The 26,239-nt window shown below is 40.3% G+C and overlaps 1 protein-coding gene across 3 annotated transcripts in view; it reads left to right on the forward strand.

The window, feature by feature from the left end:
• Positions 1-15,886: 15,886 nt before the first annotated feature.
• The window catches only part of Acvr1c (activin A receptor type 1C), an 87,015-nt gene continuing 76,662 nt past the window's right edge, over positions 15,887-26,239 (forward strand). The window contains exon 1 of one of the 3 annotated variants that reach the window (XM_075985171.1): positions 15,887-16,159. In XM_075985171.1, coding sequence (XP_075841286.1) covers positions 16,087-16,159 — 73 coding nt within the window. In that variant the 5' untranslated portion in view covers positions 15,887-16,086. Of the gene's footprint in view, positions 16,160-16,652; positions 16,739-26,239 lie in introns of those variants that run through there. The other 2 variants (XM_075985169.1, XM_075985170.1) reach the window with 2 other exon arrangements.

The raw sequence follows: 26,239 nt of genomic DNA on the forward strand, positions 1-26,239 counted from the left end.
GAAGGATATAATATTATCTAAATAAACATGAAGTACCTTGTAAACAACTTTCAAAACTCTAGAATTGACAGAGACATCTTGCTAACTGGAGAGTAACCCAACATTCTTCTGTAACATTGGGGCATCCATCTTCCTCCTATAGGCCCATAGTAGCTGGCAGACTTTTCTCTGAAGCAGGAAATTTGAAAGGCTGTTTCGTCTATATTGGCAGTTTGTCAGTCACTTTCTTTTGTGTCTTTCAGAATGTCTGGCAGTTTCTTCTGTGAAGCAGGAACCCTGAAGGACCAGCCCACATTTTTCAGTCTAACAAAGTTCACTGGTTCCTTTCCTGTGGGTCCTGCAAGTCCAGTTTATACAATATACTGTCGAGTAGTTCAAGCGAGAGCATTTTCTTGCCCAAATGGTTAATCTTTCCACAATGACAGAAACTCCATAAGGAGTTTCTTCCATGCCTATCAACCTCTCTGAAGTAATTGGTGCTGCCAGGAGCAGATGTATCTCATTGTCAAGAAAAATCTAAGTTCTTAAAATATTTTAAATGCCATATTCCATCAGTCTTTGAAGTGTTGAGGATTATCTATCTAACTGAAATGTGTCTCTGAATATCTAGAAAACCTAATTAACATGGCTACAAGTTTGACTTTAATAAATGACTAGAACTTGCCAAGTAGGTGAACCTAGCTTTGGAAATTTACCCATCTTTTTCTCCCCATTGGTGGAATTGCAGTCACATATTACCTCACCTGTTTTTTTTTATTTTAAGCAGGTTATAAGTTTGAACTCCTATCCTTGTGCTTGCAAGAAAGTACCTTATTGACTGAGTTATCCCTCCATCTATCTATCTATTTATTGATTGATTGATGTGATAGAGATTAGATTTAGGGCCTCTACTTTTTAAGGCTCTGGTTTATCAATGAACTGTATCCCAAACCTAACCTGCCCAAACTTAGTATTTCTTGGGATTCATCTCCAGTGCTTTCTATATTCTGTCCCGTTAAAGTCACTCTGGTTCCTCTGAACTCAACTGTCTTTATCACTGAGCTCTTCACATACACAGAGAGCCAATTAATTTCAGATTGGAACCCTTTTCAACATTCACTATGCTAAAAAAAACCCTCTTTGTCAATGTGGAAATATTAACTCCATTATGGTTTATATATATATTGGATTTATTCTTTCTAGTATTTATTATGATTTAATTAAATAAAATAACTTCGTTAAATTACTATGATTAAATCAAAAGTAATCACATAACTGCTTGAATAAAAATTTTTCTCTTAAAATTTTTTTTCTCTTTTCATAAACATAAAATCCATAAGCAATAAAAAACATCCATCTTCCTTCCTCTTCCCTCCCTCCCTCCTTTCTTTCTTCCTTCCTTCCTTTCTTTCTTTCTTTCTTTCTTTCTTTCTTTCTTTCTTTCTTTTTTTCTTTCTTTCTCTGACGTAGGATTTCTCTGCATAGACCTGGTTGTCGTGGAACTTACTCTATAGACCAGGTTGGCCCAAACTCACAGAGAGTCACCTGCCTCTGCCTCCCAAGTGCTGGGAATAGATGCATGGACCACCACTGCCCTTCCTTCCTTCCTTCCTTCCTTCCTTCCTTCCTTCCTTCCTTCCTTCCTTCCTGTCTGTCTTTCTTTCTTTCTTTCTTTCTTTCTTTCTTTCTTTCTTTCTTTCTTTCTTTCTTTCTTTCTTTCTTTCTTTCTTTCTCTGACGTAGGATTTCTCTGCATAGACCTGGTTGTCGTGGAACTTACTCTATAGACCAGGTTGGCCCAAACTCACAGAGATCCACCTGCCTCTGCCTCCCGAGTGCTGGGAATAAATGCATGGACCACCACTGCCCTGTGGCATCTTTCTTTTTCATACTATATATTTATTTTCTACTACAAGTGCTTTATACCTACTAAGTATTGAATTAATAATTATAAATAATAATAAATAATAGGTGTGGTTCAAACACCTGAATTGGTTAGAAAGTCCTACTTTAAAGAGTAATTAAATTTTACCTTGGGGAAATCATTAAAATTATCAAAAAAATTTTACTTGGCCAGGTGTTGTGTCCAAGTAATTAAAAGCTTTTAATCCCAGCACTCGGGAGGCAGAGGCAGGTGGATCTTTGTGAGTTTGGGGCCAGCGTGGTCTGCAGAGCTAGTTCCAAGATAGCCAGAACATAGATAAACCCTGTCTTGAAAAAGAAAAAAAATTTAAGTTAGGAATTCTATTTAATGTTGAGAAAATTAATTCTAGGTGCAAATATTAGTACAAAGTAGGAAAGAAGACAATGAACATGTGCTAGGCCCTTAACTCCTTCATTTCAAACTAATTACAATATGATTACTTCAATTACCCTGTGGGAATTAATGGGCAAGGAAGAGAATCAAGGAGCAACTTGACCACAGTGAACAGTTATGGCATGATGATATGGCGGTGATTTGATAGTTGATTCAAACAACTGTTCTCTCTTGCAACAGAGGCTGAGGGGCCGTGAAGAACAAGGAGGTATGATTGCCCTATCACTGTGGGAAGAATTTATCATTATTCAAATTTGTTAACTAAGGAGTCCTTGACTTGGCGTAGTTCAGCGAAATAATGTATACCAATTCAGCGCAAGGCCCTAGGGACAGTTTCAAATATAAAATAAAAGTGACTTAGACTTACAGGAAAGCCATTGGGGATTTGTGAAGTAGCCTTACTCAAACTGAGAGAGCAAATAGTGGTAAATTTCCTGGCTACTTCCATGCCATGGGTATCTGAGGGATTTGAAAGCCTTTGAAGAACTCTCCCCCTCCCCATTATCTTTTTCTTAAGGTTGTAGGATCCGGCCAGAAATTTCTGTGGTAGGATACATTCTGAAGCCTTGGAGAAACAGATGACAACTGATTGTACATTTCTTTGGCCTTGAATTTATTTTTTGAGCTTTAGGGGCAGCTGTAGCAGGATCATGGGATGGCTATCCTTACCAGGAGATATTCATTTTTGGTGTTTTTGACCGCAGACTTGATATCATCCACCATAGTCAATACCATGGATGGAACTGGAGATGTCTGTGTGTAGAGACTGAGCATAGACCCAGGCCTCCTTTGGTGCTGTTTTCTCCTTGCTTCCTGACATGGCTCTTCTGAGAAATGTTAGAGCCATCCTTGCGTGGCTGGTTGCAGAGTGAGGGGGTCTCACCAGAGAGTTTGCTGTCCCCAGAGTCGACTGTAGTGCGTAAGGATGATTAGTGGGACACAGTGACTATTTAGGAGGTGGATTTGGGGAAGACAAAGCGAAGTACCTTCTGTTCTTGGATATCAGTTCTTCCCTCTGAGTAAAGTGACCACTTTTACTGCCATGAGGTCCACAGAAAAATGAGCTTGGAGCTGGGGAACATAAAAGTGCTTCTAGAGGAACACAAGATAAAGCACCAATAAATTGCATTTTATGAACTGGATTGCCTGGATGTATGTTCCTTTTTGGTTGAGTCTCTTTTTATTATTTGTGAGCTTTAGCTGACAGCATTTTAAATGCCCAACCATTGTGTGGGTGCAATTACCGGGAATTTTAGAACAGTTGTGTTCCATGCTTGCTCTCTGGAATTGGAGGCGAGCATTCCCTTCCCCTCGTGTCCCCTTTTGTCCCTGCTCTCTGAACCCATGTCAAGGTAGGAAATCTGATGCCTAAGAAGCATTGCCCTTGACCTCTACCCTGTTAAATAATGTTCTGTCTTCTGAAAGCTCAGAAGGCCTTTGACCTGGTTAAAGCAAATTCTGTCTTCTTATAGGTAGTTTTTAAGAATTTTTGAGAGGGAGTTCATGGTTTTCTACAGCCTTCAAATTTTCCCTAATGAGACGGCTGTTTTCTGAAATTCTGAGTTTGAAGCAGTATTTCTGAGCGCAAGGGAAAATTAGCTTTCTTGGAGAAGCCCAAAAGCAATTGTTGTTGAACATTATTTTATGATACATGTGCTTTCTTGGCAGAGGATGTTAAATTATATAGAACACCATGACTCTGCAAAACTCCCCCGCTTACAGGTGGCAGTAATATAGAAGAGGATAGACACAATTATGTGATTTAAGAATAGTCCGCTCATGGCAAGTTGTATTTGCACATGAAGTTACTGACTGCTATCGTTAAAATGTGTCCCACAGATGTTAGTTAGGTGTAGCAAACTTACTCCCCAATGTCAAATTTAATAGCATGTAAAAGTATTTACTTACTTCCTTATTTTTAAAATTTTATGTGTATGTGTGTGTGCTCAAATGTTAATGGCCTGTGAAGGTATTTGTTTGTGACTTGAGCTGGGAAGGCTTGCCCACTGTGAATGGCACTGTTCCTTAGGCAGGGCATTCTGGAAAGTGTGGAGAAAGTGGATGGATCAATAACTGGTTGCGTGACCTACCACCTTCTGTCCTGACTGAGGATTTGTGGTGGCTAGCTGCTTCAAGTTCCTATGGTCCTGACTTCCTGTTATGAACTAGAATCTGGACTTGTGAGCCAAAGACATCTTCCTTCTACTGGGTTGCTTGAGTAAGGGCATTTTGTCACAGAGGCGGGAAGCAGGGCTGGACTCTAACTGTGTTATGAAGTTATCGTTCTAGAAAATGGACCAAGATGTCACCTTAGCAGAAAAGAAAAGCTCCAGGGTCTTCATTTATAACAGCATACCCAAATATTTGTGATGTTTAATTACACTTAGTAGTACACTCTTTGATCATACAATTATTAAGACAGTTCTATGTATTTGTTCGATGTCTGTTTTTTCAGTTTAAAAAGACCTCCCTTAAGAGAACGTGAATATGAACAAAGTAAGCCAGACACTTGTATGAAAATATCATAATGAAACCCATTACTTTCTATGCTATGAGAAAAAAATTAATAAACTAAGACTTCCCTAATCTTAGCTAATTATCAAAGTTTTTGTGTATGGCAAAATATTATTATCCCCATTTGTGATAATTTTAGTATAACTAATTATAATTGCTTAATAGTCTAAAAGCATTCCATTAAAAAACAAGGTACATTTTCTCATTTTTATCATTGAATACAAAATGTGGGAGAATTATGGTTAAGTAAGGGTTATAAGAGATCTGAGCCCTCAGTTTCTGCCTGTGACTTGACAGTATTCAACAACTTTTTTAATTCTGGAGAAACGAGACTTGACTCCTGGGGTTATGGGTCCCAGCCTACCAGTTTGGCTTAACCCCTTTGAACATTCTTTCTATTTTGAGAAAATTTCCTGCCTATTCCTTTCTGAAGAGCTCTGTAAAAGCCAGATGCTCAGTCTCCATCTTCCCTTGGATCGTAGTGAGGGTGAGCAAAGTCATAAGCAGTCATTGCAAAGGCCCTAGCACAAATGTCCATCCAGACTCAAGGCCTTGATAGTAGAAGGTATGTTATTTACACCAATAAAAGACCAGGGCAATAGTGTTCTCAAAGACATTAATTTTTTAAGATACATTTATTTCTATTTTATGGGTGCATTCGCTTGTCTGCATGTATGTGTGTGTACCATGTGTGTACTTGGGGCTCACAGAGATCAGAACAGCACATCTGAATCCTTGGAACTGGAGTTACAGGATGCGAGCTGACAGGTGGGTGTTGGCTACTGAACCTGTGTACTCTGGAAGAGCAGTAAGTACTCTTAACCACTGAGCCATGTCTCCAGCCCCTGCAGGGGCAATTATACGGAAGAATGTGGCATTGTTTTTGCTCCTGTGTCTGACTCTTGGCCATTGTGGAGATGTGAGCAAATCAGATAAATAATAATTTAATAAATTGAGTTTCCGCTTTTACTTATAAAATTCTGCTTCATCTGAACACAAATACGAATCTTGACTGATGCGACAACAGTTTATTTTACTAGAATACCTTGGGTATGAGCCAGAGGATGCTCTGATATCATGAGCGCGAGTTTGCTGCATCTCAGCTTCACCATTCTCTCACACTCACTGTACTTCTTTATACAGTGCTTTAGGTTTGGCACTCTGGGGAGAAAGGGGTTTCTCTTTAGTTACAAAACGCCGGTGATTTGAAGTAAGTTCTTGGTTCAACAATACTGAACTCATGTGTGGATCAGAGGGAAAGGTAGACATATACTAGGAAAAGAAGGTGTTATGTAATGTAGTTGACAAACCTAAATGTCATGTACTAATTCATTTAACAAATACTTATTTTTCTGTTGATTTTTATTGAGCTCTACATTTTTCTCTGCTCCTCTTCCTGCCTCTCCCCTCCCCCTTCAATTCTCCCCCAGGTTTAAAAACCACCTATGAGTGAGTACATGTGATAATTGTCTTTCTGTGTCTGGGTTACCTCACTCAAAATAATGTTTTCTAGCTCCATCCATTTGCCTGAAAATTTCAAGATGTCGTTACTTTTTTCTGCTGTGAAGTACTCCATTGTGTAAATATACCACATTCTCCTATCCATTTTTTGGTTGAGGGACATTTAGGTTGCTTGCAGGTTCTGGCTATGACAAACAATGCTGCTATGAACATAATTGAGCACATGTCCTTGTGGCACGACTGAGCATCCTTTAGATAAATACCCAAAAGTGGTAGTACTGGATCTTAAGGAAAGTTGTTTCCTAATTTTTTGAGAAATCGCCACACTGACATCCAAAGGGGCTGTACCAGCTTACATTCCCACCAGCAATGCAGAAGTGTTCCCTTAACCTCACAACCTCTCCAGCATAAATTGTCATCAGTGTTTTTGATCTTGGCCATTCTTACAGGTGTAAGATGGAATCTCAGAGTTGTTTTGATTAGCATTTCTCTCATGACTAAGGATGTCGGTCATTTCCTTAAATGTCTTTCAGCCATTTTAGATTTCTCTGTTGAGAGTTCTTTGTTTAGGTCTGTACTCAATTTTTTATTCAATTATTTGTTCATTTGATGACCAATTTCTTGAGGTTTTTTTTTTTATATTTTGGAGATCAGACCTCTGTCTGATATGGGGTTAGTGAAGATCTTTTCCCATTCTGTAGCCTGTCGTTTTGTCTTGTTGACCATGTCCTTTGCTTTTCAGTTTCAGGAGGTCCCATTTATTAATTGTTTCTCTTAATGTCTGTGCTGCTGGGGTTATATTTAGGAAGTGGTTTCCTGTGTCAGTGCGTTCAAGTGTATTTCCCACTTTCTCTTCTATGAAGTTCAGTGTGGCTGCCTTTATGTTGAGGTCTTTGATCCATTTGGACTTGAGCTTGTGCATGGAGATAGGTATGGGTCTATTTTCATTCTTCTACATGTTGCTATCCAGTGTTGCCAGCACCATTTGTTAAATATGTTTTCTTTTTTCCATTTGATATTTTTTGCTTCTTTGTCAAAAATCAGGTGTTAGAAGGTGTGTGAATTAATATCCGGGTCTTCAATTTGGTTCTATTGGTCCTCCTGTCTGTTCTTACACCAATACCAGACTGTTTTCAGTACTGTAGCTTTGTTGGGATTCTTAAAGTCAGGAATTGTGATGCTTCCAGAAGTTCTTTTATTGTATGGAACTGTTTTTGGCTTTTCTGGGTTTTTTCGAGGTCTGTGAAGAATTTTGCTGGGCATTGCATTGAATCTGTAGATTGCTATTTTTACTATTAACAAATACTTATTAAGCTACTATTAAGGGCTGTTAATTATATGTGAAGGATGAAGTTGAGGGACGAGATAAAAGCCGTAGTCAGAGTTGCGTGGTAACAACTACTGAGGTCAAAGATCAAGGAGAAAGATCTGACTGCAGGAGGGGACAGCAGTGTGCTTACCCATCATGGCTTGGGTTGCATCAGCCCTATTTAGGTAGAGATCTTAGTAAGACACATAGATTTGGAGTTTGCAGGTAGCAGAAGAGACTGATTTGAATTCTGGAAAACACAAGACCTACAAGGAGGGGAGTACATGAATTTACCCAGGGACTGCTGGAGTAGCAGTCCCCAAAGAATGGCCAAGGAACCCCTGAGGGAGCTCTAGAACTTTCCAGTGTCCCCAAGTGGAAATGACTTCTGTAAGTAACTCATAAGTCACTTTGCCTTTGTTGCTTTCAGTCACCCACAGGTGCAAGCTGGGTGTTATCAGAGTTTCTGTGATGCGGAATGCTCTTGATCTGAAGGCTAGCAGGATGCTTTTTCCAATATGGTTGTGTTTGAGGAATTTTTCTACTTGAATTTTCAGTATAGTATGTGCTAAGAGACATAATCCAGTTAAGCACAAGAGTTTTAGTGCCCTTATGGAGATCATATAGGGATCATGATCCCAGAAAACTGGGAGTTGGTGCACGAGAGAAGTTAGTCTTGAGTCTATAGACAATGACGGTGACTGAGGATTCCAGGGCAGGGGGGACATAATCCTACCCAGAGCGTTTTGGTTGTAGCCCTGAGGATACATTAAGATGGGGATAATGCGAAGTGACAGACATGATTTAATAGCTAATTATGACAACTCAGGTATGAAATTACTCAGAGATTAGGAAGTGGGAACAACAGCAGGGATGACAATGGCAACACAAGAGAAACGTTAACTGCAACTTGATTGTTGACTACAGACGTGTCAGGGTGGAGGAGGGCAAGGAGTCAAAGACACGCAAAGTTGGAGCGATGTGTCCAGAGAAAGTCTGGCTGCTTGCATGTATCAGCTATAGGAAAAGTGATATCGGTGTCCAAGAGAGATTTAAAAGAGTAACATTTTCCCCTGGAAATAAAAGGAGACTCATAAATGCAATCTGAATTTCTAGCTAGCTGCATTAAAATAGATGAAATTAATTTAAATATTTAATTTAACCTAGTGTACAAAATACCATCACTTCAGCATGCAATTAATGTAAAATTCTAAATAAATTCCTAAAAGTTTCTTCTGTGTTAGGTCTGTGAAGTCTGGTATGTATTTAACCTACATAGTACATACATATCAATCAGATATCACAGGTCAAGTACTCAGTAGCCACGAGTGACTGGTGACTGGCACTTCTTGAGTCAGGATAATCAGAATCCTAATGTTTTTGCCTGGAATTTTAATAACTTTGTTCTTTCTGAGCTCATTTCTCAGAAGTGGTAGGTTTGTACTGAGTCATCTAACTCTCTTACCTCTTGGTGACCTGGCTCATGTAGGGTGTCTTCACAGATCCTCTCTGAGAAAATGATCTAAGTGCTGGTGGTTTGCTTCCTGAGAACCTGCTGCTTGCAGGGTCCGTACTGAGTGTACCTAGTGAACACAGTACACAGATGTGGTCTGTAGAAGTTCAAATGGTCTGGCTGATTGGAAAAAAGAGTACAGCCGATGTCATATGAGGGTACAGAAATCAGTGAAGGAGTGTAGGCTATAGATGATAAAAGTGTTGAAGATAGACCTAAAGCTTCAAGCAGTAGCGGAGCTAAGAGATGGTTTCATATCTCTTTATTACCTGTGACCACAGAAGGTTTTATGGATATTTTTCTTTTTATGAAATCCAACCTGTCTTGTGTGGTACACTCTTTGAAGGTGGATGTTGAAAATTTTTTGTAGAATATAAATGAATAATTAAAAAAAAACTATAGGGGTAAATCTAGGTTTACTCAGTTCAGAGATTTATGAGATTAAAATATAAGATAAAGGGAGATGACCAGGCCTTCCATTTCTGTCAGGCTCTTAGGGCTTTCATGAAGGAGCATTACAGTAAAACAAAAGATTAGGCCTTGACAGGGCCTTGTAGGTTACAGCAATCTGCTTGCTCCTCATCTCCTCACTTCATGATAAGATAATGGTGCAATGAGAAATGAAAAATAAAGACACACAGCCTCAGAGTTTCTGGAGTGGATAATAATAAGTGTGTATGATAAGAGCTCCTAAACAATATCCAAGTAAACAGACTTCACATTCAGGCATTGCACCCCTTTGTCTGGCTTACTCATTAAGAATGAACTGTGTTGTATTTCTGTGCTTTACCATCCTGATGCTTGCTTCTTTTGCTTACATAAGATTTACTCAAAGTCTGTTGAGTGAGGGGTTACGAACCCCTTAATTATTTGTTTTCTTTTGGTTATGAGAATTTGGGAGTTATAGTAGTGAGTTGCTATGGCAATGGCTATGTACAACGAGATGATCAAAGGAGAGGAGATGCTAAATCTTGAGAAACATATTTGCATGCAAATTTCTCTCTAGTGGAATTTAAAAGTCTTGCGTGTGAAATATTTTCTATTATGTACAAAAACATAAAAGACATGCTTATCATATAAATTATGTATTTCTATTGTTTGTATTAAATTTCAGGAGCAGTTCATATGCTATGAAGATGATTTGATTTGATTATTAATAGCATTTAAGCTGGGTGTAGTGGCATATGCCTATGATTCCAGTATCTAGGATATGGAGGCAGGAGAATCAACTCAAGACTGACCTTAGCTAAACAGTGAGTCCCTGTCTCAAAAAACAAAGCAAAAAAGTTAATTTTAGAAGATGATTTTTTTCATAAAGGTGCATGCATGTGTGCATGTGTGTGTGTGTGTGTGTGTGTGTGTGTGTGCATGTGCACTCTACATATATGTTGGGAAATATCACAAGATCATCTCTCAATTTCTATGAAGATAATATAAAAGACTCTAGCATATTAAAAGCATTTGTCATTGCCAAATTTATAATTTGTCAGCTTCAGAGATTCAATACATTTACAGTGGCTAATTCTTTACTTCAGAGTTTCCATGGTATTGACATTGGATACTCATAAAAGATAGGAAATACAGTCTTTGGAGTCCTAGTTTAGAATACTCTTAAAATTAAGCCTTAAAACTTAAGGAAATATGTGAATATGTGAGGGGGTATGCATATGTGAGTACAGGGGCCTACAGTGTCCAAAAAAGAGTGTCAAATCCCTTGGGGCTGGAGTTACAGGTGGTTGTAAGCTGTTCAGTGTTGGTTCTCGGAATCAAACTTAGGTCCTCTAAAAGATCACTATGTGTTCTTAACTTTTGAGTTAAGTTCTTAACTTTTGAGGCCATGCCTCCAGCCCAAGAACTTAAATTCTTGACACATTAACCATAGATTGTGTCATAAAAGTTTGCACACAAAATTCTAAATTGTCTAACTATATGTTGACTGGAAGGATATTTCCTATTCTTTTAGCTTCAGTTTTCAATATATTATGTTTTGAAGACAAGGTAAGCAATTTCACCATGTCATGAGAATTCTTTAAATCAATACTATCCAAAAGAGAGAGATCGTGAGTCTCCCATGTAATATGAAACATCTGGTAAGCACACCGTATCAAGTCATTTTAAGGGCTGAGGAGTTTTCTCGGTGGGTAGCGATACTTAGTTTTGTAATCATGAGTGCTTGAGCTCGTGTCTCCAGTACCTAACTAAAAAAAAACAGGTCATGGCTGCACATGCCTGTAACTTCAGCATTGAGTAGAGGAAGAGTGTAGCTGGCTTTCTTTTGAGCCACCAACTAGCTCCCAAATAAAGACACGGAGACTTACTATTAGTTATGAGTGGTTGGTCTTAGCTTATGCTTGTCCCACTAGCTCTTAGAACTCAATTTAACCTGTTTTCCTTCGTCTACATTTTGCCTTGCTTTCATTCTGCATGTCGCATTCTGTGGCTGGTGACTGCCTGGCTGGCTGGCCTGCTGGCCCTGGGCATCTTCCTCTCTTTTTTACTTGTTCTCTATTAAATCTAGATTTCTCCTCTTTCTACTTGCTCTCTCTCTGTCTGCCAACCCTTCCTACCCCTCTGCTGCCTACCTATTGGCTGTTCAACTTTTTATTAGATCAATCAGGTGCCTTAGGCAGGCAAAGCAACTCGTCTTTGCATCATTAAACAAACGCAGCATAAACGAATGTAACACACCTTTACATAGTTAAAGTAATAGTCTACAGCGTAAACAAATTTAACACATTTTTGCCTAGTTAAAGTAATATTCCACAACAGAAAAGGGAGGAAGATTTCTGAGTTTGCTGGCTAGCCATTCTAATGGGGGTGGGGTGGGGGTGAGAGGGCAAACTTAAAAAGACACATTCTAGCAAGAGAAGAAGGTGTAAAGTGATGGAAAATGACATCTGGACTCTTCAAAATCACATATAAGGTACAGACACACGCAGACATACACATATGCACACACACGTACATGCACCGATGCACAGAGCTACTGTAAAATCAAATACATCAAAACCTGAGATAGTCAAATTCTCAAGAGAAGCCTTGTGCATGTATGTGTGTGTTATGTGCACACATTCTCGTGTGTGCATTTGTAAGTGTGCAGGTGCGGAAGCCAGAGGTCAACACTGAATGCCTTCATTTCTTGTTCATCACCTTGTATTTTTTAAGACCCAATCTCTCATTGAACCCAGGGCAACGCTTATGCAAAACGTAGCACAGGTTAAAAAGCAAAAAGGGATAAGTGAGAGCAATTTTTATGATATATAGTAATGGATCGCCTTATGAGGGAGTAAATTCTGAGAAATGAGTCATTGGGCAATTTCTTTGTTGTGGAACCATCATAGAGAGAGTGTATTTAACTGAACTTAGGTAGTGTGGCCTCCTACACACCTATATTATATGGTATAACCTTTGCTCCTATGCTGCAGATTGCCCAGCATGTTTCTGAACTGACTCTCTAGAAAACCGTGTCAGAATGCTAAGTGCTTTTGTGTCTAACTATACCCAAATATAGGAAAGCCACCATGAAACACAGTGTGATAAAAATGCATGGGGCACTCACCTGGAAGAAAATGTGTTCCGGGCGAAGGACTGTGGGTTGCTCCAAGCTGCTTGCAAGTGAGCAGCGAGTGAACACGAAGGCATCAAATCTCACTGTGTATGGCCTTACTTGTAAAAAAATTAAAAATATCATTCTTCCTTCAATAATAAGTTTAGCTCAGCTTAGGAATAACCTTAATTTTTTGGAAACTTCTTGACTTGTTTGTAATGTTGGTTAGGTTAAAACATAACTGTTATAGTCTTTCTTTATATCTCTATTACATAAGCTTTAATCTATTTAAAATTTTATTTTTCTTAAAATATTTTGTTACATCTATCATCTATCTATCTATCTATCTATCTCTCCATTTATTCATTTATCCATCCATCCATTCATTCCTATCTATCTATCTATCTATCTATCTATCTATCTATCTATCTATCTATCTATCTATCTCTCCATCTATCATCTATCCATCCATGGAGGACAAGGGAGTAAGTGAAGGTCAGAGGACAAATGTCAAAAGTTGGTTCTCTCCTTCCACCATGTGGACCTTGGAGATCAAATTCAGATCGTCAGATTTGGCAGCAAGAGCCTTTACCTGCAGAAACATCACATTGGCCCACTTTTACTTTTTCATCTTTATGTTGCCATTAAAACCAAGATGCAGATTCTTATCTTGTTAACTGCTTCCTTCAGTATACATAGTCAATCCCTGGGGATGGTCTTCATGGTCATTCACCAAGCTGCCATCTTCAGTGCTAACACTGCCTTCTCTGGATCCCTCTTACAGAGTCTGTCAGAGGCAGCTAAGTTACCTAGGGCTATAAATATATTTAAATGGAAAGAGTGCACTTTGAAAATGTAAGTATGATATAGTAAATATGAAAACCAAGCACAATCACCTTATTGTTATCAAGTATTAGGTACCGTGCACAATTGCATGTGACTCGAAGTACAATGGGTTTTATTTTTCTCACTAGTACCTGGTCAAAAGTAGGAGTCTTGGGGCTGGTGAGATAGCTCAGCATTTACACTGCCAAGCCTGGTAGAAGGCCTGAGTTAAATTCCCAGGACCCACTTGGAGGGAGAAAATAGGCACCTTCAAGTTGTCCTCTGACCTTCCTAGGCATTCTCTCTCTCTCTCTCTCTCTCTCTCTCTCTCTCTCTCTCTCTCTCTCTCTCTCTCTCACACACACACACACACAACACTCAGAGTCCCATCCCCAGTATATAAATATATATAACAAAACTTTTAAAACGTATATGTTTAATGCTGTGCTACAGTTTTCTGATGGGTTGATGTCATTTGGAAACAATTTTTTTTTGTTTCTCTTATAATTATATGAAACCACGGCCACATAAGTTTATTCCACTTGCCCCAAAAATTATAGTTTTGACTCGAAAAACAACACAAGCTTATTTATTTATAACGTATCTTGCATTATCACCTTTGCGCCAAGTCTTTGCAACACGCCGTGCATTTTGTACTGACAGAACATGTCGATTTGCTCTGGACACTCTGCAGACACTCAATACCCACCTGCTGTTTGTGGAGACCATATTGACGGTGCACCAGCAGGCTGAGAGGAAACCACTGAGATGGCTGGGAGTGTTAAAGTTATTCAACATCAGGCTTCTTGGCATCAAAACTTTGCTTTCTTAGAAAACAAGAGCATTCCAACTTGCAGAGGACAACTTGCATAGAGGCTTTCTGTGTGAAATGTTTGGGAATAAGCAGCTGGCATCCGTTCTGTGTCTGGGCTTCCGCGACACTCTCGGGCTGTCTTTTCTGCTCTGGTCTGTTCTAAAACAGACCCGGAGAGAGCTCAGTTCTGCGCAAGGGCCAACTCAGAAGCCAGCTGTGGGCCAAGACAAAGCCAAAATATATTGTGTGCTGGCAGTGTCTTGTTTATTTGCAAAGGTGTCTGCTGCGGGTGTCTGGAACGGTTGAGATGTGTACCACATCTTCATTTGTTGTTTGTTGTTGTTTGGATCCAGGATGAAGTGAGGATGGATGTTTGAGTCCTCCTCCGCGGTGGTACAAAAGTCCCCCAGAACTTCCACTCTCGTGCTTCAAAGTCCACCACGCATCCCGCCTCCAACAATGCCATCATCCTTTACCAGTGAAGTCCTCTTATCCCAGGGTTTTTCAAGGCTTCAGAAAGAATGCTTGTTCTTTAGTGCCAAGATAGGTGAAGAAGTATCTCTTACTCTAATGCAATGAATTTACATGACTCAACCACTCAAGGAGCCTTCTAACCTCAGTGATAGCACCCGAGTTGTAGTCTTGGTTTTGTGTGTTAATCAGATGAAAATAACCCCGCTTACGTTTATGTTCAGGCTGCACGGGTAAAACCAGGTTTAACTTTGTTTCTTTCTATTTAATTGGGAATCTTGGTCTAGATGGAAAGCACAGCCCTTTTGTCAGCAAGCCCTTGCAGGAGGGGGCCTGTGCGGTGTGTGTGTGTGTGTGTGTGTGTGTGTGTGTGTGTGTGTGTGTGTTGTGTTAAACAATACTCAACCGACTTTCGATGATTTGAGCAATTTTTTTCCTCCTCCTCCTGCTGTGTTTAACCACCTCCCTCCCCCAGGTGCTAAAGCTTTAACTGCAGAGACAGCTCCTTCTACAAGTCTGGCCCTTTACTTCCATTACTTATTATAGATGCCCATATCAGCTTGGCACAGTTGGCTCAGCTTTGTGTCGTCATTTGTAGGGCACAGGAAGCCTTCAGATGAAGACATGAATGTACAGAGTTTGTTTGGTAAAGCAGAGCTGTAGTTCCGAAGGCAATGGTGCGGGAGGTCATTCACAGGGATCCACAGAGAGGGTGCGCTCTCACAGATGAGAAGGTGGAATCCTGTGGGAACAGCCGAGGGTATTCCCAGGGCGCAGGCTAGTTACATTTAGGGACACCGGACGAATAAACGAATGTGGAACGATCTAGAAGGTGGATCTTCTGTAGGAGAATGTAGAGAAAGCAGCTGCTACCGTCCTACGTGTCTCTAAAGTCTCAGGCGGGCTTTGCTGTCCTATCCCCCCCACTCCCACCCCCACAAGGAGAAGCTAATCCCGGGGACCTGGTGCGGCCCGCTCCGCTTCGCCCACGAGAGGTGTCACCTCCCCGCCACCCCTCCGCCCTCGGTCTCCTGCCCCGCCCTCGGGCGGGTGGCTGGCAGCGGTGCCCGCGGAGGCGCGGCAGGGGCGGGCCCTGTCCCTTGAGGCAACCCGCGGGGCCAGTGGCAGGAGCGGCGCGCCGCCAGCCTCGGGGGGCGTGGGATGGGGGAGGCGGCGGAGGGGAGCGCCCGCTGCCACTAGAGCCAACCGCGCACTTCCAAAGGGTGTCGCGGCTGCGCTCCCCTCCCGCGCCCCGGGAACTTCAAAGCGGCCCGCGCCGCCCAGTCGCCCCGCTGCGCTCTGGGGCCCTGCAGCCCGGTCCGGGCCGCCTGGTGGCCATGACCCCAGCGCGCCGCTCCGCACTGAGCCTGGCCCTCTTGCTGGTGGCCCTGGCCGCCGAGCTCGCGGCAGGTACTGTGGGTGTCTCTTCTTGGTGCTGGTGGGGGTGGTAATGGGGGCCGTCTGCGGGTGAGCACGGTGACAGAAGGTACTTGGAGCCGGGTGGCCGTCCTGTAAGCCACGGGGTAAAGGCAGTCGGGCTGAGGGGGCGCAAGTCAGGGCGCAGCGTGGGCACCTGATGTCTGGCAGTTGAAAGGGTGGGTGTACAGGTGTTTGGGGGACCGAATCATCAGGAGGACAAAAAGAGACAGGGGCGTGGGGTTTGGGGAGAGGGGTTGAGGTGGATGATTAATTTGAGGGCAGTTTGCAGCGGAGGGAGTAGGGGAGCATTTGTAGGTTCGTGCTTGGCTGGGAGCTGGGCGGCACTACTTCACACTGCAGCGACTTGGAGGAGTGCAGGTGCGCTCTGGGGGTGGCTCCAAGTGGAGCCCCGGAGAGACGCGCAAGGATGGGAGCGTGGTTGGGGAGGAGGTGGCAACTTACTCTGAGTTTTAGGAGGAGAAATATATTCCGAAGGCCGTTGGTGCCAGTCTTGGGAGGCAGAAAAGGGGGCTTAAGGCTGCGTGGCTTGCAACGCATGTTGCTTTCGAGGTAATGGTTTTTACTCAGTTCCGGAAGGGGGAAAGGGTTATGGCAAGAGTCCCAGCGTTTATAACAGGTCTGTGCTGCGATAGGCTAAACAGAGCCCTCGACCCGAGCTAGAATCCAAGCGTTTCTTTTACAGTGTTTACTAGAAACTGGGGCAAATGCATCTTTGGTAAAAAAATAAAATAAAAATAAAATAAAAAATAAAATCATAGTCTGCTCTGACTAGAAATCTTTAGGTCTGAAACTATCCGTACGTTGCCCTGGATTACAGAGAACAGGGACAGATTCGCCCCTAACTCAGTTTTTAAAAATGTCAATCAGACATTGGAAGCATTTGCACATAAAGAACTGGTGTTTTTCCATAGAGCGGTACTTTGTCCGAAGCTGATTTTGATGCTTCTTTTTTTTTTTAGATGACAATCTGTTTGACATTAATAGCTATACTCAGGGTGGGTAGTTTTCCTCGTGGTGACATGTGCAAGAGACTGTTTTGAATAGTGTGATTGCTGTCTCGTACAGATTTCAGATGGCCTGAGAGAATTACCAAGTACAATATTCAAGTTAAAAAGCGATAATTGGAAGGAATTAAGTGATAAAACTGAAGGATGAAAACATCCCCCACCCATCTTTAAGAAAGCAGTTACTCTAATTCAGCCAGAAAGACAATGCGGGAAAGTTAGAGTTTGGAAAACTCATCTATGAGAACAGAGCTGACGGTGGGAGAGCCCTTGTAGAAAATGGACCAGCTCTCTGTTAACTGGAGACATTAAATGTGCTTGACAACTGAGCAGAATTTACCACCCCAAGCTACAAAACCCTAAAGACAGTCTTTGAAGCATCACAGTTTTGATTGGCTACCTGTGAATACATCTCTCTAAGTTAACCACGTTATCCCTTTTATTTGAGAAGATGTTTTTTGAACACAGAACCAATTATACTTTTTTATGTATGCTTGAAAGATATGTTTTATTGCCATAATAGAATTTTTAGAAAGTTTGAGAAACTAAGGCACACCAACTTAATAATATATATTCTATTATGTTCTTGACAAGGCATGGGAACTTTTGACACCAGAATGCTATATATTTATTTAAGTGTATATAAAATGAAATACATATTCCATTTAAATTTGTTTCCTTAAAAAACTGAGATACCAGAAAAATTCATAACGTGGAACTAATGTATCAAAATAGTGGTGAAATTGTTAAAGTTGAACTTTTGTAACCAACTTTTCTATCCAATGCAATTATTTTCAGATTTCTTTAGGAAACTTGAAGACTTTTTGTGTCTCATGTAAGCAATGCATATTGTTGTCTATTAATAATGGGAAAAAGCATTATTTTTTCCAGGTTTTATACAGTTCTTTGATGTCTTTTTTAGATTTACTTGCTTTTATTTTATGTGTATGAACGTATGCCTGCACATGTTTATTTGTGTGTGCATGTGTATGTGTGTGTATTACCACATGTTTGCCTGGTGCCTAAGGAGGCCAGAAGAGGGTGTTGGATCCGCTGGAACTGCAGTAATAGATGGTTGCAGGCCACCGTGTGGGTGGGAGCGAGCCTGAGTCCTCTGCAAGAGCAGCCTGTGCTGTTAGCCACTGAGCTGTGGCTCCTGGCTCTCTTTGGTGTTTTGATAACGGAATTCCAGGTAGATTTCTCCCCAAATTAAATTGTATTTCTCAAATGGCTTCTAGTCTCTTTTTGTAAGTTATGTTGTAAATCCTACTGGCCATTTGCAAATGTGTACTTGACATTTTTGGCACGTGATATGGGAAGTTGTTCTTGGCATGATGACATTGTGAAATAGTGTGTCAGAAAGCACCAACCTCCAAGCTGGCTCTGCTGCATGCCAGGTCTAGAGCCACGAGTATCTGAAAGCTTGGGAAAGTGGCTGACCCTTTCTGCTTTGGTTGATCCTCTTCAGCATCTCCATCACCTTTGAGGTGGCCTGGGGTCACAGAAGAGATCATCCTTTCTCTTTGAGAATCCCAGAGTCATAACAGTTAGTGTACTCGCTGCTCTGTAGTAGATTGCTGAAAAAAGGGGCTTCTCTGGTCACGTGGCTTTCAGATACCTTGTTGATGAATGTTTACAACACTCCTTGCTCATACCAAGCAAAGAATAGGCAGGTAATGTCCTAGAATCCTGTAGGGTTACACCTTGTGTAATTCTCTTCTGATGTTATGCCATTTCTTTGTCCTTTGGTCAATAAAGATTTATTGAGAGGCCAGAACATCCCATAACATCACTCTAGAAGTACAGAGCTACTTGATAACAGGCATGGGGCTGAGGGTATCAGGTAGTGGCATGTTTTCACCCAAGCAACAGTTAGCAGTTCAGAAAACTCAGAGGCACTTCTGCAAGAGAAAGTGAAAACCTGGGGCTGAGCTTAGAAACGCAAACGCTGTTGCCACCTTTGCCCTCCTTAGGCACAGTCATTTATTGGTTGATGGGCACAAATGTGGCAAGAGCCTTTCTGGTTCCAAAGAAGAGATATCTCTAGCCTAGGAGAAACTGTGTGGGTACCCTTGGGGCTTATTTCATCACTATCTGAACTGCCTAAGGCTTTTGTCTTGCCCCAGGCTTACAGAGACGCAGAGTTGTGAGCTCCTCCAACTCATTTAAGTTATGCAGAAATACAAAGAATTGAAAGTGGCAGAGCTTAGTGAGCTAAGGAGGACATGATTTGACTCAAGCAATGGACATTGAGGGACAGATTGTGCGCGGGGGGGGGGGGAGGGGGGAAGGAGGGGTCCAGTCTAGGAAGAGGAGGAGGCTGCGGGCAGATCGCAGGAGCTAGACTGTGGATTAGAGGAGTTGATTAATTCAGTTGAGTTTTAAATGCCCATTAGACACTAAAGCGGACATCTTAAGTAAGAAATTGATTTTAGGGGTCTGGAATTCAGAGGACATGTCTGGACTGATGGAAAAAAAGAAACCCGAGCCAAGGTTATTTGCAGATTATTTTGAAAGATGTGCCGGGCTCTCAAACGTAGTAAACAAAACACAGACCTGGTTAAATTGGATTTCAGGTAAATAATGAATAAATTTTTAGTCTTCATGTGTCACTGATACAACACTGGCCATATATATATTGAAAATTAGCCAGGTGGAGGTGGCACATGCCTTTTATCCCAGCACTCCCAGGCAGATCTCTGTGAGTTCTAGGCCAGTCTGGTCTACAAAGTGAGTTCTAGGACAGCCAGGAATGTTATACAGAGAAACTGTCTCAACAACCACTATAACAACTATAACAACTATAACAACAACAACAAAAACCCACAAAAAACCCAAACCCAAACCAACCAACCAAATAACCCCCCCCCCCCGCAACCAAACACAAATCAAAACATACACACACACACATACACAAACAAATTAGTTTTGGTGTAAATTCAAGCTCTCTGGGAGCTCTCTGACTTTAGCTGGAGGCCCAACGTGGAAGCCCTGTCATAATACCAATTCTTGCTGCATGTATCCCTGATTTTTTATTTATTTATTTTTTTTATTGAAAGAACAGTAAGGGCCTATTTCCGTGTCAGGCCCTGTCTTAGTACCTTTGTTCTGGTTCTGCCTCTGTCCCAGGTCTCAGGATAGGTCACTGTGAACTCTTTGAACAGGGACTTCCCCTGCTTCCGTGTGGCCTAGAGGCAGTTCTAACCTATTCCAATGTGATTTTTGAATATCTCAACATAAAAACCTATGCAACGGAGACAAACATAATTTCCTGGGGTCCCTGAAAGTGACTGTTATATCAAGATAGTGGGTTTTACCCAAATTTGCAGCCTTTTGAAAATGACTGCTATTTATAGATGCCCATTTGATTATTTGATTATTCCTTCTGAATAATCCTTGTTGTTTGTCTGTTTTATTTTCTTTTAGGGAAAATCTTCCAGTGAGTAAACACTGACCCGAATCATTTTTCTCAGTGGTATTCACATCACTTATCGCAAATGAGTCGTTTGTTGCACATCAGAAACTGAGGGGCTCGGGTACCAGACAAGATCATGACTAGGGAGGCTCTTAAGCCCTGTAGGACGTGCTCTGTAGAACATAATTTGTTGTTTCGGGGCATGACTTAAGAGAATGATTGCACGTCTTTGAGAAAAAAGGCAGAACATAAATATAGAAGAGCCAGAGGCCGTTCAGCATCTGCTCTAGCCTAGGCTCCACCTACAACTGATGTCACCCGCTGATGGGCGTCGTCTTCAGACGTGGATACTTGTTCACATGAATTGTTCTAGATATGATCTCACATATGGAAACAGCTTATTGGAACAAATAACAAAGTGAACGTTCAAGTATTAACAATAAGCTAAAACAGCAAAGCAAAATTTCTGAGCACAAAGCGCAAGGCATGCCCCACTTTAGGGCTGCGTCTTGGAGGTTTCTCCTGGATCTTTCTGTTGCTTTGACTTAAGATTTTTTTCTCTGTAAGTTGTCAAGAATTGAGGGTTTATCCTAAATTTAAGATAGTGTGATTTGTTTACAAGCAAGATACAAGGGATACTTTCATTACCTAAAGATACCTGAATATCATCTTGGCTCACAGCCTTCTCTTGGTTAAGTGTGGAGACCTAGAAAGGGGCTGGGTGTGGCAGAGCAAAGGAAAATAACTTTCTGTTACCTGGTGCCTTGACCCCCAAGTGCGTGGCAAGACTCCAATATACACTGCTTTCCTAAACTCTTAGTAACCCAATAGTCAATAAAACAGTGAAGGAGTCATGTGGGAGCATTGATAATCCAGAGTCCCAGATCCCCACACTGCATCTTTGATGGGCAAATCAATTGTTTGGCAAACAGGTACCACAGAAGAGGCAGATCAAGGGCTCCTCAACACCCCACATATTAGTGTGGCTCCCATGGAAACCCGCGAGAGATCCATGTAGCAATGATGTGATATAAGGAATCGAGATGGCGGAGTATCTTCTATGCTGAAGCAGGCTTACTTTTTTTCTGCTCGTTTTGGTAAAGAGCTGGAAGACAAAGCCATGCCTCTTGAGTTCTGTACCTTTCTTGATTTTGAGAGTTGAGTTACAAAATCCAAGGGCTGCCTGGTCCCTAGAATGTGAGCACCACAAGAGGCTACTCTCCCTTAGAGGTCCAGTAAGAAGGGAACGGAAGAGGGAGCTGCACAGGAATGTGAACAGGCAGGGAATGTGAACAAGCCCACAAGGCTTCTTCCTATCTTGCCCCTCACTTCCCTGCTCTGATTGGCTAGAGAGGCTCCACTTGGTCTCCTTCTTCACCTTCCCCCTCTAAAATCGCTCACCTTCTCTATTATTCTCTTCTGTCTTTCCAAGAGTAGGCATGCCAAGATATTGTCTCTTTGGAGCTGTTTTAAATTAATCCTCTCAAGAATTCATGGGTGAATCATTCTGGATGACTCAAGAGCTTGCTTATTATTTTTTAAAACAATTTAAATCTGCAGTGACTTATACATCCCAAATTAGAGCAATCTTACTTTTTCATTAAACTTTTCACATAGAAAATACCATTAGAATGCTCAAAATTTGAAAGTGACACGCGCCCAGCCCCGTCTGTTTTGTCACCTTAATCTCATGGTAAGTTACAAGGACAGAGACAGGTGCCACATCTCTGTGTGATGTCTAAAAGTTTTGAACAACTTCATGATTGATTTAAATAAAGATTTTTTTTTTTGGTGTGGTCAAAAATAGGACAAGACAAAAATCTAGTCCATCAGGACCTGGAAAATGGTAATTCTACTGCAAAATGTTTCCTACATGCATGCTTATCCAAGAGATGGTAATTGAGAGTGCTAATCCAGATTAGAATGGTTTTTAAGAAACAGGCTGTTTTAAAACAGAGCCAGAATATATTAAAAAGTATTAACTCATCACAGCTCACAGTTCTATCTGATGACACTTTCCTGGCCTTCTCTGCTAGATGTGTATTTTTTTTCTTTTCTACCACCCCCATTATCGCTCTTCAAGAGTAAAAATTCGACTCTGAACATTTGCCTGCTCTCGGAGTTATAGTAAGACACTGTTCTCACTCAGACTCACTCCCCTTACAGTCTGCAGTATGGATTTCCAGGAAACAGACAATGCACTAATCCTGGAAGCCCGAGAGAACGGTGGTAGAATTAGAAGATTCCTAATACGTGTGTACTTGAATAAAATTATTTTTGAAAAATCTTTCCTAGGACTAGTGTCTAGCTATATTTAACTATAAGACATTGCTTTTTAATCAGGGTGAAGAAAATTGACTGCAGTAAAACAATTGGAGCGCTTTAAAAGAGTTGAGAGCTTATGAAAGAAGCTCAAGATGTTTGGGGTTTTGTCACCAGTGTAGAGTTTTGTTTTTTTTTTTTTTTTACAATAACTCATCATCTGTCACACATTGTCAAGGTGCTTCCATTTGTATTTCTAACCTGAGGAATTTGAACTCCATCTCTTTTTACCTAGAAGTTTATTGATTTATTTCGAATATATACTTATTGGTTTGTTTTTCACTTTCTCCCAAGTTTGTCTATTATTTCCTTCTGCTACTTACTTACTTTGGGTTTGATATATTTATCTTAGAGCTCCTTCCTTCCTTCCTTCCTTCCTTCCTTCCTTCCTTCCTTCCTTCCTTCCTTCCTTCCTATCTTTCATTTTTTTTTTTTTGAGACAGGGTTTCTCTGTATAGCTTTGAAACCTGTCCTGGAGCTCGCTCTATAAACCAAGCTGGCCTCAAACTCACAGAGATCCACCTGCCTCTGCCCCCTGAGTGCTGGGATTAAAGGTGTGTGCCACCACCACCACCCGGCCATCTTAGTTTCTTGAAGTGGTACCTTAGATTAAGTGTTGGCAAATTTTCCCTGGTGGATCTAGTAGTACATATTTCTCTCTCTGAATGGGTTTCCTAAAGTTTCTGTTGTAAGTCTCTAATTCATACTTTGTAGTAATGAAATACATATATGAATAGGTGTTGCTACATATCAATAAAACTTTATTTATAAATGGCCCAGACTGTAGGGTTGTAGTTTACAGATGCTTTCTTCAATCATTCAGCTATGACCTTTGTTCTTTTCTAACATAAGTATTTAAAGTTTTAAGTTTTTTGCTCTGCAGTCACTTCAGTTCATACATGTAGTGTAATCTGTCATGCTTCCATTTTGATTACGTTCAAAATATTTTCTTGGTAATTTTGTGGGGCCCATATGGGATATAGATGTATGTTGTTTAATTTACAAGTGTTTTAAGAACTTTTATTTACATTCTAATTTAACTCCAATGTTGGTTTAAAAAATGTACAACTTGTGTGATTTCAATTATTAGAATTCATACTTGGTTTGTAACTTGGCATGTATCTGACCTAGAGGATATGCAGGAGAGGCTTCATGGGTTGATGTTCTATGAATATCTGTTAGTTCAGGCTGCTTGACAGTGTTAGGCAAATCTTGTGCATCTTGTCTCATGCTATCTCAGCTACCGAAGGAGTGTTGATTGAATTCTCTAATTTACCTGTAAATTTGTCTATTTCTATTCCTATTTTTTCCAGATTTTGTTTTCTGGATTTCAAATTTTGTTATTGGATGCATGCATATATATATATACATTTATATATATATATGATTATTATGTCTTCTTTCCAAAATGTCTTTTTATAGTTTTATGCATATGGGTGTTTTGCCTGCATTTGTGTCCATGTAGCACATCATGTGTGTCTGGTGTCCACGGAGGCCAGAAGAGAGCATCAGATCCCTTGGTACTGGCATTACAAATGGTTGGAAGTCACCAAGTGGGTGCTGGCAATTGAACTCAGAGCGTCTGGAAAAGCAATCAATGCTCTTAACCACTGAGCCATCTCTCCAGCCCATATTGTCTTTTTGATACACATTGGGAAATCTGCTTTACCTATGGTGATATATTTTTTTAAATAACACATTGCTGTTAATCACTGGTAATAATATTGTTTTCTTTGAAGGCTCTCCTGTCAATGCAGTCCTTCTACGATTTTTTGTTAGTCAATATTTTTAGATCTATTTTTAAAGAAAATCTATTGAGATAGCTATTATAACTTTCTAGGACCAAGAAAAGTATCTACATTTTACAGATTATTGCATTTTCTTATTAGCTTACATATGACTTTGTATTTAAATTGTCTTTTTTCTGTAGCAAGCACATAGGTGAGTCTTCCCCACCAACACTTGCATTCTTGCCTTTTAACCAGAATGTATAGACTATATACATCAAATCTCTTTATCAGTATGGTTGGGTTTAAAGTTGCCCCTTTTCTTTTAACTGTTAATTTCCTTTTCCCCCTTGTCTTCAAGTGGTATCTTGGACCAAGTACAGGTATTATATATTATTTCCATTATTAGTTTATAACCTACATCCCTTTGTTTTGGTTGTTGCCTCAAAATTCTTACATCCACCTTTAAATAATGATAGTTTAAGAATTTCATTGTGTACTTCATCTCTGTGTCTTTGTGCGTGCTGTTAATGCTGCCCATCCTCCTTTGAAATATCTTATAAATCATCGAGGACATTTGGCTATTGCAGCTTTAATCCTTTCATTGTGGTTAAATAAATTAATAAGTGAGCGGTCCTTTTCTTTCACATATTTATGATTGTTTGTCAATCAATTGGATGATTTTGCTTTAGTTTTATCAATTTCTTTCCCCATTGTTTGGTACCACAATCTGATGGAAATGAATTGCAGTTTGCTTTTATTTTTATTTTACTTTCACATCATCCTCCAATTTATTACCTAACATTTTAATCTTAAAATATCAAGATTAAATAGCTTTATGGTTACTGGTCATCTACTCTCTAACTCTATTTTTAATACTGGTTGTTTTATTTATGTATTTATTTTACCACATTCCAACCCATTTGTCCATACTTCTTTCTGTTAATACTAATAGTTTTCATGTGTTTCAAAGTAACTTATAGAAGCAGCATGTTTCCTTCTAAATACTTCAGCATGCATATTACACAGAGGTCAATATTTGTTCAAATTTTTCTCCTTTGATTAAATATTTAAATATGATATGATATTCTTGTGCATTCGTTTTGAGAAACGTGGTCACCTAATCTTTAAGTGATATTAATGATTAACTTCACTATGGTGGACTGACTGCCTCTTTTCCTTCTCCAGTAACTCCTCAATGTCTCACTCCCAAAGACATCTTCTATTTTACTTTTTAATGTAGATAAGTTTTGGTTTTTTAAATTCTGTTTTGTAGCTGTGAATTAGGTTAGTTTGTTGGTAGTTTTGTTCAAACTGTGGACATTTTTACTGACAGAACGGTGTTAAAACTTTCCTTTTATGTTGAGTTATTTTCTAATTTTTCCTTTAGTACTTTCTTAAACATTACTATTATTATTTTTCATTTATTCATATATTATTTAGTTTTTTGCTGTTGCTGTTGTTTTGATTTTTTTTATTATTCACTCATATATACTGTTCTAACCAAAGCTTCCACCCCCTCCTCTCCTCCCACTTCACTCTACCTCCCTTCTCTCCTAGATCCACTCCTCCTTCGTTTCGC

The sequence above is a fragment of the Microtus pennsylvanicus genome, chromosome 9 (assembly GCF_037038515.1).
Source record: "Microtus pennsylvanicus isolate mMicPen1 chromosome 9, mMicPen1.hap1, whole genome shotgun sequence".
NCBI lineage: Eukaryota > Metazoa > Chordata > Mammalia > Rodentia > Cricetidae > Microtus > Microtus pennsylvanicus.